Here is a 27,576-nt window from a genome sequence, read left to right on the forward strand (position 1 = left end):
AGAGAAAGAAAGAAATATTAAATTAGGAAGAGAGGAAGTCAAATTGTCTCTGTTTGCAGACAACATGATTGTATATTTAGAAAACCCCATCGCCTCAGCCCCAAAATCTCCTTAAGCTGATAAGCAACTTCATCAAAGTCTCAGGATACAAAATCAATGTGCAAAAATCACAAGCATTCCTATACACAAATAATAGACAAGCAGAGAGCCAAATCATGAGTGAACTCCCATTCACAGTTGCTACAAAGAGAATAAAACACCTAGGAATACAGCTTACAAGGGACGTGAAGGAACTCTTCAAGGAGAACTACAAACCACTGCTCAAGGAAATAAGAGAGGACACAAACAAATGGAAAAGCATTCCATGCTCATGGAGAGAAAGAATCAATATTGTGAAAATGGCCATAACTGTCCAAAGCAATTTATAGATTCAATGCTATTCCCATCAAGCTATCATTGACTTTCTTCATAGAACTAGAAAAAGCTACTTTAAATTTCATATGGAACCAAAAAAGAGCCCATATAGCCAAGATAATCTTAAGCAAAAAGAACAAAGCTGGAGGGATCATGCTACCTGACTTCAAACTATACTTCAAGGCTACAGTAAACAAAACAGCATGGTACTGGTACCAAAAAGACAGATAGACCAATGGAACAGGACAGAGGCCTCAGAAATAACATCACACATCTACAACCATCTGATCTTTGACAAACCTGACAAAAACAAGCAATGGGGAAAGGATTCCCTATTTAATAAACGGTGCTAGGAAAATGGGCTAGCCATATGCAGAAAACAGAAACTGGACCTCTTCTTTACACCTTATATAAAAATTAACTCAAGATGGATTAAAGACTTAAACATAAAACCTAAAACCATAAAAACTCTAGAAGAAAACCTAGGCAATACCATTCAGAACATAGGCATGGGCAAAGACTTCATGACTAAAACACCAAAAGCAATTGCAACAAAAGCCAAAATTGACAAATGTGATCTAATTAAACTAAAGCGCTTCTGCTCAGCAAAGGAAACTATCATCAGCATGAACAGGTAACCTACAGAATGGGAGAAAATTTTTGCAATCTATCCATCTGACAAAGGCCTAATATCCAGAATCTACAAGGAACTTAAACAAATTTACAAAATAAAACACAAACAACCCCATCAAAAAGTGGGTATAGGATATGATCAGACATTTCTCAAAAGAAAACATTTATGTGGCCAACAAACATATGAAAAAAAGCTCATCATCACTGGTCATTAGAGAAATGCAAATCAAAACCACAATGAGATACCATCTCATGCCAGTTAAAATGGCAATCATTAAAAAGTCTGGAAACAACAGATGCTGGAGAGGATGTGGAGAAATAGGAATGCTTTTACACTGTTGATGGGAGTGTAAATTAGTTCAACCATTGTGGAAGACAGTGTGGTGATTCCTCAAGGATCTAGAACCAGAAGTACCATTTGACCCAGCAATCCTATTACTGGGTATACACCCAAAGGACTATAAATCATTCTAGCACATGTATGTTTGTTGAAACACTATTTACAATAGCAAAGACTTGAAACCAACCCAAATGCCCATCAATGATAGACTGGATTAAAGAAAATGTGGCACATATACTATGCAGCATAAAAAAGAATGAGTTCACATCCTTTGCAGGGACATGGATGAAGCTGGAAACCATCATCCTCAGCAAACTAACACAGGAACAGAAAACCAAACACCACATGTTCTCACTCATGAGTGGGAGTTGAACAATGAGAACACATGGACACAGGGAGGGGAACATCATACACAGGGGCCAGCCAGAGGGTGGAGGGCAAGGGGAGGGAGGGCATTAGGACAAATACCTAATGCATGCAGGGCTTAAAACCTAGATGACAGGTTGATAGGTGCAGCAAACCACCATGACACATGTATACCTAATGTAACAAACCTGAACATTCTGCACATGTATCCCGGAACTTAAAGTAAAAGTTAAAAAAAAAGATACTCTGTGGACAGAATATGTTTTTAATAAATAATTTCCTTTCAATAAATCCTTTTTTGATTAAATTATTCCCTATATGTTTCATAGAAAAAAATCTAGGATACATTCCAGTGAGCAAAGAGCAGTTACTGCTAACTCTATAGGAAGAATTAGTATTTTCTATGTTCTTTTTGCTAGTCTATGTTTTCTGATTTTCCTAATATGAGCATTAACTTTTTTTTAGAGACAGGATCTCACTCTGTCACCTAGGCTGAAGATATAATCATGCACTGGTATGATTATAGCTCACTGCAGCCTTGAACTACTGGATTCAAGCCATCCTCCTGACTTGACCTCCCAAAGCACTGGGATTATAGGAGTGAGTGGTCACACCCAGACAGTATTAACATTTTAAAATAAAATATAATTTTAAAAGGTAATTAAAATACATGTCATCTTGAGTTTCCATTAAACCTTCTGACCTATGACCTTATGTTATAGATACACATTTATTATCAACACTAACATGCCCGTCTTAGTCCATTTGTGTTGCTACAAAGGAATACCTGAGGCTGGGTAATTTTTAAGAAAAGAAATTTATTTGGCTCATAGCTCTACATGGTGTACAAGAAGCATGGTGCCAGCATCTGCTTCTGGTGAGGGCTTCAGGATTCTTCCACTCGTGGCAAAAGGCAAAAGGGAGCTAGCATGTGCAGACATCACATGGTGAGAGAACAAGCAAGAGAGAGGAGGAGGAGCCAGGCTCTTTAAAATAACCAGTTCTCACAGGAACTAAGAGTGAGAATTCACTCACTCCTGTGAGAATGGCACCAAGCCATTCACGAGGGATCCACCCCCATGACTCAAACATCTCAAACCAGCCCCCACGTCCAACACTGGGGATCAAGCTGCAACATAAGATTTAGCGGGGCCAAACAGACCATATCCACCCATGGCAATGCGGACAAAAGGAAAAAATATCTCAGTAAATTTAATTCAAAATGAAAGAAAATAATATTGTAAAGGAAGAGGAAAGGAGGTACTCATTCAATACCAGGGGAAAAACCTGGGAAAAAGGCAATAGAGTAAGTCTGTTTTTATTTATGCCTTTATTTATTTTTACCAATAGTTGATATACCTATATAATATTCACGTGCCACAAAAATATGAGAAGATTACATGTGAATATTGATCTCATGGGTGATAAAGTATACAAAATGTTGATTAACTGAAGCAGAAATCCATTGAGAAATGCTTATAACCATCAGGTATTACATTTACAGATGTTGCCAAGTCAAAGTTGAACATCCACAGTGGGACACTCATCATAAATTCTGTTTAATCTTTAAAAGGAGACAGAGAAATAGCCAAGTACATAGTAATAAAATCTGCCTAATAATTCTCCTACGATTCTTCTATGCTTGAGTTCGTTTTATAGGAGTCTTATTACATGCATGTTTACATTCCTTCCCGATATACATATTCTCAAGGAACTAAAAAAAAATGAGAGAACCTTCATTAGATTGACAAACAAAACTTGCACAGTACAGTCCTCCCCACAACCACTACCATACCTAACTCAAAATTTCACACTCTAATATATATCCTTACACTATGCAAAATCACATGTTAATAATCTGACCATGATAGATGTTGGTCTTTGGAAGGTAGTCACACAGTATCAGAAACACTCAGATGGAATTCACACTTGTTCTGTGCCCAAGTCTGGCCCAGCCCAGCTCAACATAGCCTTGTGCTGCCCATCCCTGCTACTAAGGCTTGGGATCCATCCGTGCAGCAGAGGGAATGAGGCTGTGGGTGATGCATCAAGTAGTTAATCCAGCAGCAGATACTGGAATGTGTAGGTAAGTGCATATGTTCACATAACATATGTGAATGTACACAGGAGGTTAAAAAAAAGAATGAATGTTCACATATAGATTTAAGTAAATAATAACTGTGTATACACACACCCACATGTACACACACATATATTTATATACTCTGTGTGTGTATATGCATATATATCTTATTCCCTGTGATAGAGCCCCTTCTCTCCTTCAGTTGAAATCTTATTGATAAAATAAGAATATAGGATGTAAGAATAAAGGGACAAAATATTGTAGGGTTTTGAGTGACAGGTGTTCTCAGAGGACTCTGTTGTGACCAGGGGCATCATTTCTCTAGTCAATGTGACTGAAAAGAGGACAGCCAGATGTAGGGAGACCCCCTGAAACTATTGCTACGGAATAAAAGATGAAATGCTCCTGATTATTGTAAATACAAAATTGCATGCAGGATTGTGTAAAGACAATGCCAGGTTGGGCTGCCAGAACGAGCCAACAGCGCATGATGTGCTTCCCCCTGCAGAGAGCCTATGAACGGACGTGCAGTCAGGGAGGTTGCACATCACCAAGATTCCTATCCCAGAAAAGCAGATGTTCATAGCTCTGGGAATGGAATGTGACCCTTGTGGAAAGCCTATAAACGGACGCATGGGGGGCGCCTGTCCATATGGATAAGATAGGGCTATAAATGCCCTCATCTTGCCGCGGCTCTTCTAGGCCTCTTTAGGGTTAAGGCATACTCCCTTCTGAGAATTTCTGGTCTAACCGGTTGTCTAGCTTCACCTCCTCTTTCCATGGATTGTTTGTAACCAGCTTTTGTGGCAACTGTTACTGCTGATTAATATCTTGCTAATCATAGATTATGGAAAGATTGTGTTTCTATTTTAAGGTTCTGTTAGAAATTATTGACGCACACACTATATTGTAAATTCTTATCTCTGTATACTGTACTTCTACATACAAATGTTATGTTAAAGAATTACTTCATCCCCATGTGACCATCTCACCTCACAATCAAATGACCCTAAATCTCTCACTAACCTAACCCCACCCTCACTAAACTTAATAATAAATGCTGGTATATCCAGTGCATTGCTGGCACCGTGGGACCAGAAGGCGGTGACACCCCTGGACCCAGCTTTCACTATCTTGTGTGTGTCTATTATGTCTCAACCTGCCAATCCGCCTGGGAACAAAGAGAGAGCCCCGTTGCATTGCGGGCTGCTGGCCAGATCCTGCAATAGCCAGTGTGTCAGGCATGCCTCCTTTTGCCCAAAACTGAACTAAATGTTCATGAACAGCATGGATTAAATCAATAGGGAACACATCAAAATGAAAAAAAGAAGTGTGTTTTGCCACTAAAAATGTTAAGATACAAAAATGAGCCACAATAATATCAATGGCAAATAAGGATTTATATATACACACACATATACCACAGAAGTACATCTTTACATATCTAATATGGACTCATAAACACATAATTATGTAATATTAAAGCTATAGATGCATATTTTATATTTTATATATTATATATAAATATAGTTATGCAAACCTTATATACAGATTAGGCAGTTATTTGTATATTAAATATATCTAGCAGACCTAGTATTGATGTTCAAAGCTAAAGGAGTTCCTCCAAACCAGTTCTATAATGGAGTTTCCCAGTCTCAAATCTCCATCTCATGCTCTAGAGTTGCCTGATTTAACTTTGAAACCAGTCTGATTCTGAACTTCGTCCTACATTTATTTGTTAGCAGTATCAGCTATTGTTAGTTCTATCACTCTTGGAAAAACAGAAATCAAATCTCCCATTTCCAGAAACTTCTGACCATCTCAGTTGCACTGTCCCCTAAAGACCGCAAGGTACGTGCACACAGAGGACAGTGGACAAATGCTTGACATTATCAGCTATGACTTCAGCCCCAGATGCCTATCTAGTCTCCTGCTGCAGTGACAGGGCTGATATGGGCACACTGCTCGAGGCAGCAGGCCCTCCCACTCCATATTCCCTTCTGCCAACCTCCCACCCCAACCCTGTTACAAGTGATTGTCCAAAGGGGGACCACATTGTGTGGAGATGCTGGGGCCAGCTTTACAAGTTAGTGAGGGGAAACCAGGAGGCAGAAACGAAGAAAGGGAAAAAAGACAGAAGACACTGGCCAGGCCCCCCAGGAAGTGAACTTTTGCCTTAGCCTGTTTCTACTTGAGGCAGAGCTAATAGTGCAATGATGAAATTGCAAATCCCAACGCTATTTTGTCCTAACCCAAGCCACAGCTCTTTGTCCTTAGACCGGGATGTAAAGGAGACTTGAAAACATCCTAGAGAATTCAGGGTGTTGAGTAACAGTTGGAATTTGCAAGGCCCATGCCCTGTACATAGACCTCCTATTGAGGCCAAATCCAAGGAAGATGAGTCAAAGATCAGCAGGGAAATAGTATCTCTGATAGTAGCAGAAACCAAATAGGCAGAATAAAAAGGGCAAAATGCCATATCCTATCTCTGAGTCCCCGTCTGGGGAGAAGCACGCCCTTTCTTCCAGGGGCCTGTCTTGGTATGTGCCTGTAAGAGAACTATTTGGGTTTGTCAGGGTCATAACCTCTTCCCGTCAACAACTGTGAGCCATGAAGCCCCTCAGCAGGGCCTTCTGAAAGGACCCTTTACTCACACGTGGCATCCTGTAGCCCCTGCTTAGAATGAAATCCTTAAAGGCAACTGTTCCGTGAAGGTCTGCAAGTAACTCCTCCTAAAAGAGTACCCACATTTGAAGAAAGGGGTCAGCCATCAGAAGCTTGATTTCATATTTGTTCTCATTAAAAGCATTTAGTTCTTTATAAAGTATCTCATTTTAACCCATATCCTTCTTGTTTTTGAATATGTGTGTAATGTTCATGAGTTGATGAATATGAAGGCTTTTAAAGATGTCCAGCTTTCTCTCCTTCCCCTAGCCTTTTCCTTATCCCCATATTAAGGATGGGCAACACATTTTAGCAATTAGACAATTATTGACCTATGATGTCTGGAATCTAACCTAGTTAAGATTAACAGTATGTCCACAAATCATAGATCTTAACTTCAAAGGACAGAACAATCAAAAATGATTTGATCAGTCCCAACATCTACAATATTTATGCATCTTTTTAGTTTTTCTTTACATTTATTTTAATTTAAAAATTGGATGCATAAGTTTACATAATTTCAATTCAGTACTTTAAAACCATTTCACCTTCCAAAACAAATCTATCAAGAATAGTCAAAACTCACGAGTTCCCAGAAAGACAGTCATGTTGTCATAGTTACTGTCTCTTACCAGTACCCCACAGTGCATGTGTCTTGTAAACTGGGGTGCCACAGCCTAGTGGTACCACCTATAGTCGATAAGGTAAATCATTCCTCAGGTATTAAAAAGGTGTGATTTATAAAAATTATTGTAGAACAATTCCATTGTTATGAATCCTCCCTGTGTCTAAACTGCCTGATAAACAATCTTTTATTATACAAGTTATATCAATTATATTTAAATAATGCTACTTTATTAGCTCACTGTAACCATTTTGGCAAACATCTTTATAGCATTTGTCATCAAAATGAAATATGTTTTGTAAAACTTTTGAAGTCTTTAAGAATTAGTAATTAAGAATATGCTTTTAAAAAGAGAACTCTAGATACCTTAAAGCAAAAGTTTGTAGCTATTTTTCTTTTTAAATATTTAATTTGAGAAAATGATGTTACCTTTTATAATAAAAGTGCAACTGGAATAGCTTTATGTTATATATTAAATTCACATAAACTTAGGCTTTCCAAAAACCATACTAAGAAATTCTGCCAAACATTATTTACATAATTTTGGGACTTATATAAACATGGGGTGCTCATAAATTTGTATCATACCTCACACCTGAAAATAAGAATTTATATTCAGTACTGGAAAAGATTAAAATGACCTTCCTTCCTGTCTTAGCTTTCCAATCTGAAGAAGACAATTGATGAGTAATTACTGAAGAATAATAAGTCTAATTTGTATTGTATTTTACTTTCTCGAAGTGTTTTCACGTCTGTTATCTGGGAGAAGTTTGGGGTCTGTTGAAAAAGAGAAGAGGTTTGCAAATACCCTCATTAGAGTACTATGCAAGTGTTGCATCAATATTTCCAAATTTCCAGGGCCATAATGAGTATCTTCTTTCCACTAGCTACTTTTACACAAGCAATGAGCAGGCAGAGTTTATGTGTAGTAAAATTAGAGCACACCCTTGTTGCGAGTGTTTGTTGCTTTGCAATATCAAACAGTGCTTAACCTTTGTCCCTTTCCTCTCAGACAGATCCTGCAACTCAAATGAATTGCTTAAAAGAAATTTCCTGGTTGAAATTTTGAATTTTTTGACATTCACCAATAGCTGATAGGAAACAAGCTTCACATTTTGTTAGCCAAAGATAACTCATGACATCACATCTATTCTGGGCACTGAGGTGGTCGTACCAAGTCACACCACCCTTTGAACAATTATCCTTGGAATAAATTGTTCCAAGAATTGTGGAATAGCATGAGTAGCTGTCCAATCTTTAGAGATGTCATGTCTACCACAAAGCCAGGAGATTCCAAGTCTTGCATATTACACATTCTCCTTAACATTACTTAGCTTTCTCCTTGCTGAATTCAATATGCAAGGTGGAGGGCTTTCAGGAGCCTTTGTATTACGCCACAGAGTCTGGTTCAGTATGAGGGTGGCAGATGCACTGTGATCATCTTAAGCTCAGATGATCAAATCTCAGTATAAATACATACCTGTTCCTGCAGCTCCTTTTTAAAATTCTCCTCTTGAGCCTTATGTGAGACCTCAGGGTCAACCAGAGGCTCGTCTACTCTTTGCTTTTTCCACAACTTGGGGTTCAAATACCATGCTCCATACCTCATCTTCACCCACTTTGGCTTATAAGGATTCTGTGGAAAGTAACATAATTCCCAGTGCCATTGATTTTTTGTTTGTTTGTCATTTCAAAAATCTAAAGCTTAGCTTAGGAGAGCAGGATCATTACTTTGGAATTTAGGTTGGTCCTTGCCAAAGTATTTTGTGAAGTTTCAGCATGCTTTGATTTTACAAAGTAAACATTAAAGTTCATGATTTAAAAATAATACAGTGGTTAATAACATGGCCTTTGGATTTTGACAGACCAGGGTTCAAATCCAGCTTTCCCCAACTTAGTAGGTGGAGTCCATGATCAAGTTACATAAATTCTTCATCTGTAAAATGGAGATAACAATAGTATACATCCCCACAGGGCTGTTGTGAAGATTAAAGGAGAGAATGTATGCAAAGCAGCTAGGAATCACGTAAAAATCACATATTTCCCCCTAGGGTAAAGACCTTGAACAATATTCAGTCAACCAAAATAGTAAGTTATTAGACAGTGTGAGCCCAGCACGGTGCTCAGGCTTGCACATGCTACAATATTTTTTTTATCAAACCGCTAACACCAGGCTTTTGCCTTTTTTTTTTTCTTTTTCTTTCTTTTTTTTTGAGACGGAGTCTCGCTCTGTCGCCCAGGCTGGGGTGCAGTGAGTGGCGCGATCTCAGCTCACTGCAAGCTCCACCTCACAGGTTCACACCATTCTCCTGCCTCAGCCTCCCAAGTAGCTGGGACTACAGGCGCCCACCACCATGCCCGGCTAATTTTTTTTGTATTTTTTTGTAGAGACGGGGTTTCACCATGTTAGCCAGGATGGTCTTCATCTCCTGACCTCGTGATCCGCCCACCTCGGCCTCCCAAAGTGCTGAGATTACAGGCCTGAGCCACTGCGCCCAGCCAAGCTCTTGCCTTTATAACTGGAAGAGAGAAAGAGGATGATGAACATATCTCATTCCCTTCTTTCCCCGATTCCTCAGTAGCACATCGAGGATGTTAGGAGAACCTGTTGTTGGTTCATAGACTGATACTGTGAATGCAATACCCACACTGTCTCATCACAAAAGGGAGTCTAACTCTTGAGTGTCAGAAACATGAAACCACAAAGATTCTGTCCCTGTCTCCTCTCATGCACATTTAAACTATGTGGCAGAATGTGTGGGTCATTCTAGAGTCGAGCCAGATACGCTCCAAGAAAGAGAGAATGGGACAGAGGAGACAGGAGGGAAATCTCTTCCAGAGCTGGATTCAGCATTGTGATCTCTCTGTTCCGAGCATACAGACTGCCTTGCTATTTCCAGAGCACCCTTGTCATGCTTCTGCCTCAGTGCCTCTACACACACTGTTCCCTCTACTGTAATGTTTTTCCCCAAGACACACACATGGCTTGCTCTTTACCTATTTCATGTCATCTTTTCAGTGGCATCTTCCCTGGCCATCCAATTTAAAAAATGGTAACCCTGGGCCGGGCGCAGCACTTTGGGAGGCCAAGGTGGGCAGATCACCTGAGGTTGGGAATTCGAGATCAGCCTGGTGAAACCCTGTCTCTACTAAATATACAAAATTAGCTGGGCATGGTGGCGCATGCCTGTAGTCCCAGCTACTCGGGAGGCTGAGGCAGGAGAATCGCTTGAACCCGGGAGGTGGAGGTTGCAGTGAGCTGGGATCACGCCACCGCACTCCAGCCTGGGCGACAGAGTGAGACGCTGTCTCCCAAAAAAAAACAAAAAAACAAAAAAAAACAAAAAAGAAAAAACAAAAAGTAACCCCCTCCCAACAGTCTTTGCCTTCTTTCTCTGCTTCACTTTTCTTAATGACCCTCATCACCATTTCTATGCTATATATTTCCTGATCGTTTGTCTGTCTCTCTTCTCATTCTCTAAAATATAAGCTTCGGAAATTATTCCCAGCTACATCTCCCTAGCATCTAGAAAAATACTTAGGACATAATGGGTGCTTAATAAGTATTTGTTGAATGAAAGTCAGGTCTCTTAACTTTGGCACTATTGACATTTGGTACTGGAGAACTATTTGTATGTAGGGGAGGGGTGTGTGTGTGTGTGTGTGTCTGTCTGTCTGTCCCATGCATAATAGGATGTTTAGCAGCATTCCTGGCTTTTACCCACTAGATTCTAATAGCATCCCCCAAGTGGTGACAACCAAAAATGTCATCTTTAGATATTGCCAAATATCCCTGAGGTGGAGGAAGGGGGGCAAATTGCCCTCAGATGCGAACCACTGAAATGAAAAAGGGAAGGAAACAGATTGGGGAAGAAAGGGGAGAAGCAGAGGAATGGAATCTACATTACTGCCACACTGAAGAACTTGAATTCTGGAATATGTTATGTTGTTGGGTAACTGGTGATCTTTCCAGACTCAAGATAAACATAATTCCTTCTGTGATGCCTTTGTAAACATGCCCTCACCCCGTGCTTGATGGAATTGATTACCTCTTCCTATGTCCTGCACAAACCATGACATCATTTCACTATAGTTAATCATTTACCTGTTGACCCCACTAGGCTGTAATCTCCAGAAGTGCAGGAAACAGTCCTCCATTTTTGCTTCATTTGTTCCCAGCACTTTTGGACACATAGTGGTCGGTGCTCAAAAACCTACTACTGTTTTTGAATAAATGCATACACAAATTGATGAATTAATATAGACGGCAAAGAAAGATATATAAAATAGAGGCACAGATTGCTGTGAGAGATTAGAAGTAAGAACAAATTAATGTCAACCAAGCGACCTAGAAGAGCTCCATGGAGAAATCAGCATATTTCCTGTGTCTAAAGGAAGATAGAACCTATGGACATGGAGAGGAGGGGCACTCCAGGCAGCGAGAATACTATGAGCAAGGCTAAGGTGGCAGGAAAGCTCATACACCAAAGACCACAGTTTAGCAGGCCTGAGGGTATGTGGAGTCAGAAAATAAAGACAGGGATGCCCAGAAAACAAAGACAGGGACTTCCAGAATGGGGACCAGATTTACCCTGCCACCTTCAACAATCAAAAAACAAGAAAAAATACATGAATTAATACTATGCAAGACACAAGACATTGGGTAACCAAGGATAGTGATCCTTGAGTGACAAACAAGATAAGCCCCACGACTGCCCTAGCTCGCTGCCTTCAGGGAGAGCCCAGGAGGAGCCCAATGGACTCTCTGAATTGAGATGACAGGACCAAGAGTCCAGACAGATCAAGGCAGAGAAAGTTTGCAGCACAGAGTATCAGAAAAGAAAAAGCTGCACAGAGAGAGAACTCCAGGAGATTTCAGGGGGTACCCTTTGTGCATGTGTGGGAGGAAACTACCCATGGTCAGGGAAAGAACCAAAAGGAAAAGAGGGCAGTGTCCAGCACTTACACAGGGCCAGGAACACTGCCTTCTTCCTCCTGGAAAACCTAAAGATCCACAGGACACTAGGCAGAACACACAGAAGGGTCTTGCCTCAATAGCAGGGAATAATTACCCCACATTACTTTGGTCTTTCCCAACAAATTTTTTTTAATAGAGACAAAGTCTCACTCTGTTACCCAGACTGGAGTACAGTGGCACAATCATAGCTCACTATAGCCTTGAACTCCTAGGCTTAAGCAATCCTCCTGCCTCGGCCTCCCAAGTAGCTGGGACTACATGTACATGCCACCACATCCAGCTAATTTCTTTTCTAAAATTTTTTTTTTGTACAGACTGGGGTCTCACTATGTTGCCCGAACTGATCTTGAACTTCTGGCTTCAAGTGATACTTCTGCCTTGGCCTCCCCAAATGCTGGGATTACAGGCATAAGCCACCACACCCAACCCCAACAAATCTTAAAAGCAAAACTCAAAAGGATCAAACTTCCAAGTAACTTGGTTGCATCCCAGAACAAAGTTCAAGAATATTTATAGGAATACAAATAGTCAACACCCAGTAAGATAAAGTTAACACTGCCTAGCATCCATCAAAGATTACCAGCCACACAGAGATTCAGGAAAGTATGACCCATAATGAGGAGACAAATCACCTAGTGGAAACTGACACAGAACTGATGCAGATGTTAGAATCAGTAAACAATGCCATCACAGCAATTGTTATAACTATGTTTTTTATGCGCAAAAGGTGAAGTTGAGACATGGAAGATATAAATTAAAAAGACCTAAGTTAAACTTTTAGAGATAAAAATTATAACATAGGAGATTCTAAAAAATACTAGATGGGATTAACAGAAGATTAGACATTGCAGGAAAAAAATAGAGAATTTAAAGACATAGCCATAGAAACACAAAAAGAAAAGAGAATTTAAAAAGCTGACCAGAGCAGTGGTGAGCTGTAAAACAACTTCAAGCGGCCTAATTGCAGTTAATTAGAGTTCTGGGAAGGGATTGAAAAACAACAAAAAAAAAGTTTGAAGAAATATAGTCCAAAATTTTCCAAAATTAATGAAAACTATAAGCCCACAAATCCAAAAGGCTCAACAAGCCACAAGTACATGAGACATGAAGAAAGATACACCAAGGTTTATGATAATCAAAATGCTCAAAACCAGTGACAAAGAGAAAATATTAAAAGCATCCAAGGAAAAAGCACATCCCCCAAAAAGAAGATGAGGATGATATAAGATTTCTCCTAGAAACAGTACAACCAAGAAGACAAGAAGGCAAGACCTTTAGTGAAATTTTTAAAACTGTGAATTAACTTTGAACTAGAATTCTTTTCCCACAAAATACAAAATTCCCCCTTATCCATGTTTTTGCTCTCTGCATTTTCATTTACCTGTGGTCAACCATGGTCTGAAGTATTAAATGGAAAATTCTAGAAATAAACAACTCATAAGTATTAAATCATGAGCCATTCTCAGTAGCATGATGAAATCTCAAGCCATCCTTGTTCCATTCCTCCAGGGATATGATCATCTCTTTGTCCAGAGTATCCACACTGTACACACTACCCACCCTTAGTCACTGAGTAACCGCCTGTTATCATATCAAAAAACGCAGTATATATAGGAGTTAGTACTATCCAAAGTTTCAGCATCCACTGGAGGATCTTGGAACATAACCCCTACAGGTAACAGATAACAGGCGACTACTGAATCTTTTTAAATGAGGCAGAACAAGTTGTCTTCAGACATACAAAAGCTGAAAGAATTCATCACCAGCAGATCCACACTGGAAGAAATGTCAAAAGAGGTCTTCTAGTCAGAAGAGAAGAGATATTATGTGGAAATATATTTTCAACTTTTGTATAGTGACCCTCCATTTGCCAGTCAAAAGCTCAATTTTGGCAATAATTTCCATGGTTTATAAAGCAGTGTTTGCATAACTATTTCTAAATACAGGGAATTGAGCAATTTTATTCAGCCCAGAATCAGGACAAGCAGTGGTTCAGGCCTCAGGTGTGATGGACATAATTTTCCTGTCTAATACCATTTTGCATTTTACCTTTTAGAAAGATGAAAGGAGAATGGAAAAATAAAAGTGCTGATATTTATGATGAAATGCGTAGTTTTCATAAACCTTATGCAGTGGAGTCAAGGATAGAAACATAATGTGTGTCAAAATAGGTTGGCAAATGTGTTCAACTGTAAAGGACAAAATTAATATGTCCCAAATATTGAAGTATAATATCAAAGATTATGTGTAAAAGGCAGAAGACAATTAGAGATAAAATATTGTTTTTCATTTTCAGGGAAGGGCTCTCCCCTCCAACTTAGGCACTTAAATCTGTTGTTGACTCAAATAACTTGACTTGTGTATATATATTTGCAGTGACACACTGTAGAAAAGTAAATAGTACTTTAGGGGCCCACAGTACTTCCCTTTGGAACATGGCATGTTATTTCTCCTTTCTGTTACCTTGTTCTTCCATCTTTACAGAAACTTGGTGCTGAGGAAACTTGTTAATCATTAGGCAAGCATGTGGTCAAGAATGATGGTTTGTGGTCAATAAGACTCCAGCAAAAATTCAAGAATTCTTTGGACATAATATTAACAGCATTCACAATAATTAATTGCAGCATTTTGCTCTTGCAATAATAACCATTCATGTATATTTCTACTGACTTTTAGTATTCCAACATATAAAACACCTAACAAATTATCTCTGAAAATGACTATTCAGGTATTAAAAATAATCCCAAATGACATGCCTCATTTGTATAACTGACTTTGTTATAGGTATTATACATGCATTTATTTAACAAATATTAATCATGAAAAAAATTCCAGAATTCTACTTTGAAAAACCAGTACCCATGACACACCAGAATTCAAGAACTTTAAGACTTCAATACAACTTAATTTTCTTTGATTTTCGGTCTGGTCCCCTTCTGCAATTACCTGTGGTTTCTGGAGTTTCCTCTCATAGCCTAGTTTCTGGAACAACTCTGGCTCCTGCAGTTTACTGAGCCCCACACTACGCTTTAGCTCCAGAGGAACCTGATTTAGCTTCATCGTGTGGAGCGCATCATGGCTTGGTTTGGTCTCATAGTCAATGTCAAACTGTTTCAAGATGAACTCTTCATCGATGTCCGAAATTCCCTGGAAGAATATCACATTGCATGAATTGAGGGCAATCGGTGAAATGCTCTTTGCTTTCTTCTTTAATCTAAGGGAGGTAGTTGGCCATTGCTGAGGAAAGAGGTAGTTTGGGGGGAGGTAGAAAATGCTCAGTCAGCATTCATTGAAGACAAGAAGTGTTTGGGGTTTGGAGGGCTTTGTCATTAAGAGATAGCTTAGGACTTTGCAAGAAGCAGTGAGGGAAATCATGAGCCTGAGGGAAATTCAGTTTGATCCATAGCAAACCTCTCCAGCACTTTATAGTGGTGCCATCTCTAGAAGTATTTTCCAGACTTGTGTAGATATGGCAGTGTTTTCTCTGCCCATAACTCTGTATAATGGAAGCTGCCAGGTTCACAGCTCCTGCTGAAGGAGGCGGTTTTAGTCATCCGCATTCTGTACACAGAACAACCTTCACCATTTCCTTCCCTCAGCTACAGCTGGTGGGAGTAGAGATGGGCACATTAAGAGCAGCTAATCTGTATGCTGAGCATTTACCTATGATATGGCTCAAGGCTATATCTTAGACTCAATAGAATCTCACACTGGAAAACAGAAACTGGAAAACAAAGAGAGAATGAAGTCACCAGCAGCTGGCATTGTGGCTGGAGTAAAATTTATAGAGAGGAGTCATGAAACAGAATCAGGGACATAAAGGGACAAGTACAGGCAAAACGAGGCTAAAGTAATAATGAAGCAGAAATAAAGCAAGCAGAATCAATGAGGTGAAAAATAAACAAACAGCATGGAAGGAAAAGCACAAGCTAGTGCTGTGAAGAAAATCCCACAGGGTGGTGAGACAGGGACCCAGCTTGTGGGATGTCAGTAAAGATGGGAGCTTGGTCACAGGGTCTGAAACTAAAGGCAGTTACCAGAGAAGCTCAACTCCTATTCTAAGGTTCCTTCAGTTTCCTGCCTTGAGAGACGAATCGCCTCCAGCAGCAGGAATGGGAGAAGTGGATGCTGGAAATCAGGCAATCCAATCGGAACAGATTATGGACAAGCAGTAGTTTGGATACTAGACATAGTGGGCGTCGTCTGCTTCATCCAGCATCCCCGCTTCAATCACCCTCTGAGGAGTCTCTGTCCCTCACTCTCACTCTGTTGCAGCTGGGCTGGACACCCCCACTCTTGGCTTCAGGGTTAGGTGTGTGTCATGGCCTAGCCAATAAGGATATTCCATCTCCTTAATCATAATGGTTAATTCAAGCAAAAGCATGTGCCCCAAGTTAGTCCAGTGAGAGTAATTCCTCGACTTTTCCCTAATGGAAAAGCTTTGCTGTCTTCACACTTAGGTTGCTCGCTGGTAGGATATAAGCTTGGAAATTTTAGTGGCTACTTTTGCCATTTCTTGGGGAAATATTGATTGAGAATGAAGTCCAAGTTGCACAGCCAAAAGATAGGAACAACATCTAAAAATATTTCAGCACCTGGATCCAGCTGTGCCTGAAGTTCCTACTATATCTGGATGCTTACCTTTTCTCTCTTAAACCAATCTGAATTATATTTAAGTCACTTGCCAATGAAGTAAGTAGCTTGATGTTTAAAGTACTAAAAAAAATACATTGACTAAAACTAACACTCAAAAGATGGGGTGGGGGCATGGAATGCAAATCCTAAAGACCTTAAATCCAAGAAAAGCATCAGGTATTTAGACATCTACAGAGACTCAGGAACAGGAATAGGCAACTATATAGGTTCTTGGAAGGAGCACAAGGGAAGACCTTGATAACTGAGTCAAAAGTCTCTTTATGTCAGATTTTTTTTTTTTTTTCAGACAGGGTCTTGCTTTGTTGCCCATGCTGGAGTGCAGTGGCATGATGACCGATCACTGCAGCCTCGATTTCCCAGGCTCAAGCAATCCTCTCACCTCAGCCTCCTGTGTGGGAAGGGGCACACCATCATGCCCAGCTAATTTTTATTTATTTATTTATTTATATTTTTTTAAGACGGAGTCTCTCCCTGTCACCCAGGCTGGAGTGCAGTGGCGCAATCTCTGCTCACTGCAACCTCTGCCTCCAGGTTCAAGCAATTCTCCTGCCTCAGCCTCCTAAGTAGCTGGGATTACAGGTGCACACCACCACACCCGGCTAATTTTTTAATATTTTTAGTAGAGACAGGGTTTCACCATGTTGGTCAGGCTGATCTCAAACTCCTGACCTCGTGATCCACCCACCTTGGCCTCCCAAAGTGCTAGGATTACAGGCATGAACCACTGTACCCGGCCTAATTTTTATATTTTTTACAAAAATACAAGAGAGACAAGGTTTTGCTATATTGCCCAGGCTGGTCTTGAACTCTTGAACTCAAGTGATCCGCCCGCCTCAGTCTCCAAAAGTGCTGGGATTACAGGCATGAGCCACTGCGCCTGGCATGTCAGAACATTTTTGTGTGAAGATTATAATCAAGGAGTACCTGCCAGAGTACTTCTAGGTAAACCTAACTGAGAAAAATGAGTTGAAGGAGTGAAAGAGAGAAAAGAAAGTCCTAACATTAAAATGGAAAATAAAAATATGAAACAGCTGCAATGATGTGAGATGTAAACATAAACATTCAAATTAGCAGCAAGTTTGCAAACTTTCCAGAAATTTCATCTACCAGAAATATTTCTATTTATACATAATAGAAGAAAATGATTCCTTTATGACTTTGAGGATTTGACTTAGATTTTATCCAATACTGTTTTTTAATAAAAGCAACTTTGAGCTTGACATTTAAAAGTAGGTTTAAGTATTACCACTAACTTACAAAAGTAGTAACCCACTTGCAGAAGTCACTAACTGCTTTGCATACATTTTCATGAAGACCAGGACGAGGACCATTTTCATGGAGCAAATCCATTTTATGTGGCTTTTCTTCATAAAGCCATTGGCCTGTGTTTGACACAGATGTCTTCTTGGAACTAAAGATAATAAGATCATTAAAGAATTACAATATGAGACACAATGAATCCAAATGGATTTCAAACAGTTTTAGAGGCAAAAGGAAATCATAAAGCAAGTATTTCTAACAGTCTCTTGCAAGCTCACATACAAATTGTATTTTAATTTTTCAAAGAGCACATTCTCATTACGAATATCATAAAGACAAGTATATCATGATTAGTTATAATAATTAAAACTTACATAGCATTTACCATTATAAGTTGATTTTTTTTAATTTTGAGTACCATTTATTAAAACATGTACTGGGTAAAAGCCCAAATTACTGTGCTTGAAGTCTACCAAAGCCTCAGGCAACCTTGACAAGTAGGAGTCATCTTTGACTTCTCTATCATTCTTAAAATCCAGCTCAGTTAAAGTCTGGCTGATTGTAACTGTCTCCTTCTCCAGACTGCTGCAAAATGCTAGTGTCTCTGCATCATCAACTCCTATGGCTCCCCCAACCTCCAACCCCCAATCCATTCCCTACACTGCAGCCCAAGCAGTCATTTCAAAATGTAACTCTGGACATATCAAATGCAGCCACGCTTCGTCACCATCAATAGCTTCTTTATAAAAATTGAGATATAATTCATCCACCACGAAATTCATAAAATTTACCACTTCAAAAGTGTATGAGAGTACCCTTTATATATTCACAAAGTTGTGCAACCACCACCACTATCTTATTCCAGAATATTTTTATTACCCCGAAAGAAACCCCACAGCCATTAATCATCACTCACCATTTCCCCATTTCCCTCGCTCCTGGCAACAACTAACCTACTTTTCTGTCTCTGTAGATTTGCCTATTCTGGATATTTCATCTGAATGGAACCATGCAATATGCAGGCTTTTGTGTCTGGCTTCTCTTAATTAGCATAATGTTTTCAAGGCTCATCCATGTTGTAGCATGTATTAGTAGTTTACTCCTTTTTATGGCCAATATTCCATTGTCTACATAGACCACTTTTTGTTTATCCATTCACAAACATATCCAGGTGATGGACTTTTGGGCTGTTGCCACTTTATGCCTGTTAAGGACAATGCTGCTATGGATATTCATGAACAAGCTTTTGTGTTCAATAGCCTCTTGCTATTCCTCCAATAAAGACTTAAATCTTGACACAACCTCCAGGGCTCTGCATGGCCTGGCTCTCCAGTTCTTTGGGACCCACCACCCTTTTTTACTCTCTGAGCTCCAGCCAATTGGCCTTCTCTCAGTTCTGTGAATTCATGCTGCTCCTTCCAGCCATTGGGCCTTTGCTTGAGCTGTTGCATCTGACTGCAATGCTGTCACCATTTCCTTATCTCCTTCACATCTCAACATACATGTGCCTTCCTCGGGGAGGCATCCCCACAAGCTGTCCCCTGAACCTACTCTTTATTCATAGCCCCTGTACCTTTTATTCATAACACTCATATTAATTTATCCACCCATTCATTCAACAAATATTCAGTAAGCACCGACTATGTGCCAGGCATTAGAATTGAACTGTAAATAAAGTTAAGCCCCTGGCCTCATAGAGTATACAACTGAATAGGAGAGATAGATAGTAAACAAACATATGCCAGGTGATTATAAGTTATATAGAGAAAGTAAAATAGGACAGGAGGGATGGAGAGTGATGGTAGGGAGCATTTTATTTATACAGAGAAGTTGTCTCTATTAAAGTAATATTTGACCAAAGACCCAAAAGAAGAAAGGGGTCAAACCATGTAAATGTCAAGTCATGCAGATAACAGACAGAAAAGAATGGCATGTGCAAAGACCTGAGCTGGGAGTGTGCTGAGCATGTCCAAAGAACACAAAGTCCCGTGGAGCGAAGTAATTAAAGAGTAGAATAGTAGAGGATGAGGCTTGAGAGGTGACAGGGACCTAATCATACAGTACTCTGAAGGCAGTTGTAAGGACTTTGGATTTTACTCAGAAAAATAAGCAATTGGAGAATCTCAAGCACTGGAATGACACGACTTGACTTACATTTTTAAAAGGATTATGTCAGCTACTGTGTGACAAATAGACTTGAGAGAGGGGAGCTTGGGTGGAGGCCATGAGACCAGTTAGTAAGCTATTGCAACAATCCAGGCAAGAGGTGATGGAATCTTGGAATAGACTGGTAGTAGTGGAGAAGGTGAGATTCTGGATACATTTCAAAAGTAAAGCCATTACCATTTGCTGGCAGATTGCAACTATTGTTCCAGAAAAAAACTGGAAAGATGGGGTTCCCATTTACTGAACTGGGGAAGACAGAAGGAGGAATAAGTTTGGGGGAGAAAACAAGAGTTCAGTTTTGGGTTTGTCTAGTCTGAGATGCCAATTATACAACTAAGGACAAATACTGAATTAACCATATACAGATGGACCAGAGGAGGTCACTTGGTTGTGAGTAAACGTGCTGAAAAGACGTCAAAGACCAAAGTACTTCAAGGCTAGAAGGTAAAGAGCGGCCAGTAAAAGATGACTACGGAGAGGTCCATGAAAGAGGGATGTTCCAGAAGCCAAGTAAAGAAAGTGTTATGAGAAAGAGGACATGATCAATTATGTCAATTGCTACTATGTATACAACAAGTATGGTGATCCCCGAGAGCTGATTTAGTTAACATAGAGGTCAAAGGAGACCTTGACTAAGGTCAGGTCAGTGGAGTGGTGGAGATAAGAGCCTGATTGTTGTTTGGAGAGAAAAAGACTAAGTGAGTATGAATGCCTCTTTCAAAAAATTTTGCTCTAAAGGAAAGGACAGATTATCTGGTGAGTGGGAGTTGGTGTCGCTTGCACCCTGCCAGCACCTGGATGTGTCCATCAACCCGGAGGTTCATCAGATATATGTGTTCAAGAGTTTTTAATCTTCAGCCACGCCCCTCTCTGTCCCCTCTGAGAGGTCACACTGAGTGGGACTGAACATTCTAACCCTCTAATCACTTGGTCTTTCTAATGACCAGCCACATTCTAAGACAATCTAGGGGCCTCAACCTGAGCGCCTCATTAGCATAAACTCACCAGTGACTAAAAGGGGCTCCTTATGAATAACAAAAAGCATTCCTGTCACTCAGGAAATCCCAAGGGTTTTAGGAGCCCTGTGTCAGTAACTGGGGACAAAGACCAAATATATTTATTATATCACAGATCCCTACATATAACACTCCTCTCGCTCCCTCACCCAAGTTCTGAGCAACTTGAAACACAATACAGAGAGCAAAGACAATAGCCAAAATATCCCCTTCACTGCTAACAGCAGCCGTGATAGACGACATGGCTTTAGGTCCAAGAGGACTTGCTAACTGACACTCAGAAATTGGCAGACCCTTCCACCCAGTCCCCTGCAGGGCTGGACCAGGACAGTCCTCCCCTCTAGAATGGGGAAGCAAGGAGAAATTGTGCTTCCCATGGGCCATCTTGCTCCTCATGGAAGAAAGGCAGAACTGAGACAAGCACGTCCAGTTACCCTTCCTACATTTACCAGGAGGTGGACTGAAGAGTCAGAAATGTCCTAAGACTAGAGTTCCTCTCACCTTGTGTCTTACCCTAAAAAACATATATAATGTAATGCAGTAGATTCCCTCTAAATCCACCTCCATGTAGGTAATGTGTGTGACCAACAAGATCTACATGGCCCCCACCAAACACACTGACCACAGTCCACACTCCTCTAAGTGTCTGGGTACTGTGGATAGGCTACTCTCTAGTTCACCATACTCTTCAGCACCCATCAGTGAGGTCTTTAATTTCAAAAGTCAAATGTAGGCCCGGCCCAGTGGCTCATGCCTCTAATCTCCACACTTTGGAAGGCAGAGGTGGGCAGATCACTTGAGGCCTGGAGTTCAAGACTAGGCTGGCCAACATGGCGAAACTTTGCCTCTACCAAAAGTACAAAGATTAGCCAGGTGTGGTGGTGGGCACCTACAGTACCAGTTACATGGGAGGCTGACGCATAAGAATCACTGGAACCCAGGAGGTAGAGGTTGCAGTGAGCCAAGATTGTGCCACTGCTCTCCAGCCTGGGAGACAGAGCGAAACTCTGTCTCAAAAACAAACAAACAAACAAAAAATGTGTATCCCAAATCCATTTGTGTCCAGTAAACTTATCACTGCGTTTATGTTATTTAATTAAATATTATGTTGACTGGGAAATCAAGAATGTGTTACAAAAGGGAGGTGCTTTCGTTAAGCTTAATGCTTTGAGAAGGGTCAATGAAGGTAGTATTACAGGTATGGTTTATGCAAAAAAGATGGGTGGAAACTCCAAGCAGTAGACCTATACTCAGAAAAAAGGCTTAGGTCAGGCATGGTGGTACATACCTGAAGTCCCAGCTGCTCAGGAGGCTGAGGCAGGAGGATCATTTGAGTCCAGAACTCAAGGCTGCAGTGAGTTGTGATCTCTTCACTGCCCTCCAGCCTTGACATTTCTTGGGGCACAAAGGATGATACCCCAAAAGTATGGTGCTTTGGCATGCTGAGCACTTTTGAATTAAAGGCAATTGGAAAGCCTTAGAAGCTGCCTCAAAATCAATGATTTTCTAACCTTCACTGTTTCTACCCCTCAAGCATAGGGAGGGACTCTCTCTGGAATTTCCTTATAGACACCTGTGTCTGCGTCGTCGCTGGATAAATCACATCCATTGAAGAAATAAGCACTATTTAGAGCGGGACCTAGGACTCCTTTCCCTCTTCCTTGGGAACTTAGTTACATTTGCTTCATTAGAAGTATTCTAAAGATGAGAAGTTTTAAGAAGGTAATTCCTAGAATGTTTCATCAGGTGACAGCAATGATCGAAGGGTTAAGAACAATACTCACGGTCCCAGGTAGACTTGGGTAGAATGTTTTTTTAAAAGCTTTGTGGGTTCCTTCATTCCTTTCCTGGTGTCCTGACAATAAGCCCATGTGTCCTCCAGTTTCTGGTCAGGATCAAGCACTTCCAGCACCTTTGATAAGAGCTACAAACAGAAAATAGTCTTAGAGGAAAAGAAAAACATGCTGAAGAAGGGAGTCCCCATTCTACAACAAAACAGACCAACTTGCCCTTCACTTTTCCTTTTCAGTCCATCAGTGCTGTTCACCAACTTCTGTGCCAAGTATTATGCTGGGTGCTATGGATAGATTTGGACCATATCCCAAAAGACATAATCCCAAATGTTAAAATCCTGAAAGATCATAATCCCTAAAGTCTAAAATCCTCAAAATCACAATCCCCAAAATTAAAATCCCAAAACTATAATTATGAAAAAAAATTGCAAAAAAAGTATTTTAAAGGCACTTAAATTTTTAGATGGAGATTTATTTGAGAAATGTAAAAATGAGAGAACACTTCATTGGCCATTTTACACAACGAATTAGGCAATAACAATATACATAGTTTTGCAAGCATAAACAGTCAGGTGTACTAGCAGTCACATGGGTATAATATGAGCAGGGAAACCATATTCATGAAGAAATAGCTCAAAAAGTGATATGTATAAACGCATATCACTATGTTTGGCAATTGTGTGCACTCTGCTTTATAATTTCAGTCATCTGAAACACAGTGATGTACAACCTAAGCCTTTTGACAAAATCAATCAAAAAGCACAATGGAGCCAGGCACAGTGGCTAAGGCATATAATCTCAGTGCTTTGGGAAGCTTACGGAGGAAGATGGTATGAGGCCAGGAGTTTGAGACCAGCCTGGGCAACATAGCAAGACCTCTGTTTCTATTTAAAAATTTTTTTTAAATTAGCCAGGCATGGTGGTGCGCTCCTGTAGTCCTAGATACTTGGAGGCTAAGGTGAGAGGATCCCTTGAGCCCAGGAGTTTGAGGTAACAGTGAACTATAATTGCACCACTACACTCCAGCTTAGGTGACAGAATGAGAACCTGTCTCAAAAAAACAAACAAAAAACAATCATGATGGGACACCACTCTATGTGCAGTTACCCAAAGAACCAAGATATCAAGAAATGTTATCTTTCACAAATACAGATGAACAAAAAAGGACATCTCTTCATTCATTGATGAAGTTTCAATGTTTTTATGTAAATCCACAACGCTTACACACAAAGTTAGTTTAGTGACAATGCATTTTCATGAAGTCGAATTTGCAAAAAAGGCATGAAATGAATTAGAGCTCTATAAAAGTCTTTACACAATGTACATCTCCAGCATTAGAAATGATGCAAAGATGAAACACATAACATAGTGAATTGTAAAAAAATAACACTTACAATTTAAAATAGTGTGGGGGGCACTAAAAAAAAGCTAAGAAGAAAATTCAACATGTTAAAAAATGTATAAGAGAGATAGATTATGGGCAATAACACAGAGGTATTCCATAAGAACTGGCAGGCATTTATGATTGTTAACTATATTTTGAAGTCTTGCATCATAGTAAATAGTAGCTTTTTTTCTTTTAGGGCTCTCCTTGGAGAATACGTTCATATTCATTTTCTACATGCACTGCTCTTTTTAAAATTCTTCTGTGATTCAATATACACTCACGTGAGTACTCCCTATTACATTTTCCCCTCTTCTGTGCCATACTTCTATGTTGTTCTGGGTATAGGGAAATCCATTCCACATATACTCATATACAGACCCCAAAGTTGGCAGAAACAATACTGGTGATCCAATAGCAACACCATCTTCTTATCTTACTTATCCTATAATTATTTTTGAACCAGTCAGTAATAGCACTGATCTCTTCAGGCAGATGCAGCTTTAATTTATTAAAAGCTCCTGGAATTTCAGCAGCTGTAAGGAATGCTAATGCGAACAAATGACACTTGTTTTCATGTTTCTTTCTTTCCTTAAAAAAAACTTTTTATTTTACCTTTTAATTTTTTATTGTAGATTCGGGGGTACATGTGCAGGTGTGTTACATGAGTATGTTGTGTAATACTGGGGTTTGGATTTCTAGTGAACCCATCACTCAAATAGTGAACATAGTACCCCATAGGTAGTTTTTGAATCCTCAACACCCTCCTAACCCCCCTTTTAGGAGGCCCCAGTGTCTATTATCTCCATCTTTATGACCATGTATACCCATTGTTAAGCTCCCACTTATAAGCAAGAACACATGGTATTTGATTTTCCGATTCTGAGTTATTTCACTTAGGATAATGGCCTCCAGTTCCATCCATGTCGCTACGATAGACATGATTTCATTCTTTTTATGGCTGCATAGTATTTCATGGTATATACATACCACATTATCTTTACCCAATCCATCATTGATGGACACTTAGGTTGATTTCATGACTTTGCTATTGTGATAGTGTTGTGATAAACATATAAGTGAAGGTGTCTTTTTGATAAAACAATTTCTTTTCCTTTGGGTAGATACCCAGTAGTGGAATTGCTGGGTTGAATGGCAGTTCTATTTTTAGTTCTTTGAGAAATCTCCATCTTGTTTTCCACAGAGGTTGAGCTAACTTACAGTCTCATCAACAGTGTATAAGCATCCTCTTTTCTCTGCATCCTTGCCAATATCTGTTATTTTTTTAAATTCAATAATAGCTATTCTGACTGATATGAGATGGTATCTGGTATCTCATTGTGGTTTTAATCGGCTTTTCTCTGATGATTACTGATGTTGAGTATTTCTTCATATGTTTGTTGGCTGCTTGTATGTCTTCTTTTGAGAAGTGGCTGTTCATGTCCTTTGTACACTTTTTTTTTTTTTTTTTTGAGACAGGGTCTCACACTCTGTCACCCAGGTTGAAGTGCAATGGTGCAATCACTGCAGCCTTAACCTCCTGGGGAGACTTCATGGCTTTGCCTACTTTTTAATGGAATTGTTTTTTCTTGTTGAATTAAGTTCCTTATAAATTCTAGACATTAATCCTTTGTCACGTGTATAGTTTGCAAATAGTTTCTCCCATTCTGCAGGCTGTTTGTTTACTCTGTTGATAGTTTCTTTTGCAGTTCAAAGTTCTTTAGCTTAACTTTCATTTGTCTATTTTTGTTTTTGTTGCATTTGCTTTTGAGGTCTTAGTCATAAATTCTTTGCCTCAGCCAATGTCTGGAAGAGTTTTTTGTAGGTTTTCTTCTACAATTTGTATAGTTTCAGGTCTTACATTTAAGTCTTTAGTCCACCTTGTGTTAATTTTTGTATATGGTGAGAGATGGGGACACAGTTTCACTCTTCTGCATATAGCTAACCAGTTTTCCCAGCATCATTTATTGAATAGGGTGCCCTTTTTCCATTGTTTATTTTTGTCAAGTTTGTCAAAGATCAGCTGGTTGTAGGTGTGTGGCTTTATTTCTGGGTTCTCTATTCTGTTCCATTAATCTATAGGCATATTTTTGTACCCATACTATGCTGTTTTGGTTACTGTAGCCTTGCAGTATAGTTTGAAGTTGGGTAACATGATGACCCCAGCTTTGTTCTTTTTGCTTAGGATTACTTTGGCTAATCAGACACTTTTTTGATTCTGTATGAATTTTAGAATTGTTTTTTCTAATTATTTGAAAAATTATGTCGGTAATTTTATAGGAATGGCATTGAATCTGTAGATTGCTTTGGATAGTATGGTCATTTTAACAATATTGATTCTTCCTTTACATGAACATGGAATGTTTTTATATTTATTAGCATCATTTATGATTTCTTTCATCAGTGTTTTGTAGTTCCCCTTGTGGAGGTCTTTCACTTCCTTCATTAAATGCATTCCTAGGTATTTTAGTTTTTTGTGGCAATTGTAAATGATATTGAGTTCTTGATTTGGTTCTCAGCTTCAGCAATGATAATGTATAGAGACACAACTGATTTTTGAACATTAATTTCATATCCTGAAACTTTACTGAAGTCGTTTATCAGGTCTAGGAGTCTTTTGGATGAATCTTCAAGGTTTTCTGGGTGTAGGATCATGAAATGATTCATTTTTAAACTCAAGTTTCTGTCATTGCCAAATCTCATGACCAATCCATTCATCTGAATTTCTGCCACATGTGTTAAACTACATGAAGAAAAATTTTTATTGATAACTCTTTCAGGTTCACTTTTAGAAGCTTTGATTACACTTAATTCCAAACCTGTCATTTTGGTTTGGGAGTTCCAAGAAATCCATTTTCTTCTGCACAGTCCACCACATCTTCAAATAAGTGATTATAAAATACTTCATTTGTTTCCAGTCATTAATATATAAAGAAGTAGATAAGTTTTAGAATTTCCAGATCCAACAGGGGCATGAATTGTATATCATTGATTTTAAAAAGTAGGGACAGTCTTGAAAGTCCCATCCAATAGCCAAAGCGAAACATGCACTAGTTTTTCTATGTTAGATTTAGTGGTAAATATAAGAAGTCTATCTTTCTTGACAGTCAAATCTTTAACCAAGAGTAGTTCACCATTTTATGTGGTTATGACACTGGAGGAATCTCAATATCAGCAAATGTCTCGTTCAGAAGGTTG

The 27,576-nt window shown here is 39.4% G+C and overlaps 1 protein-coding gene across 6 annotated transcripts in view; it reads right to left on the reverse strand.

Moving 5' to 3' along the window:
• Nucleotides 1–3,068: 3,068 nt before the first annotated feature.
• The window catches only part of FAM47E (family with sequence similarity 47 member E), a 70,329-nt gene continuing 45,821 nt past the window's right edge, over nucleotides 3,069–27,576 (reverse strand). For 3 of the 6 annotated variants that reach the window (XM_054682978.2, XM_054682979.2, XM_009447708.5), the window contains 6 exons: nucleotides 22,986–23,125; nucleotides 18,017–18,170; nucleotides 15,050–15,250; nucleotides 8,606–8,761; nucleotides 6,491–6,568; nucleotides 3,069–3,467 (listed from right to left, as the gene is read on the reverse strand). In XM_054682978.2, coding sequence (XP_054538953.1) covers nucleotides 3,390–3,467; nucleotides 6,491–6,568; nucleotides 8,606–8,761; nucleotides 15,050–15,250; nucleotides 18,017–18,170; nucleotides 22,986–23,125 — 807 coding nt within the window. In that variant the 3' untranslated portion in view covers nucleotides 3,069–3,389. The remainder of the gene's footprint in view (nucleotides 3,468–6,490; nucleotides 6,569–8,605; nucleotides 8,762–15,049; nucleotides 15,251–18,016; nucleotides 18,171–22,985; nucleotides 23,126–27,576) is intronic. The other 3 variants (XM_001149314.7, XM_009447709.5, XM_009447710.5) reach the window with 3 other exon arrangements.

This window comes from Pan troglodytes, chromosome 3, assembly GCF_028858775.2.
Source record: "Pan troglodytes isolate AG18354 chromosome 3, NHGRI_mPanTro3-v2.0_pri, whole genome shotgun sequence".
NCBI classification, from domain to species: Eukaryota; Metazoa; Chordata; class Mammalia; order Primates; family Hominidae; genus Pan; species Pan troglodytes.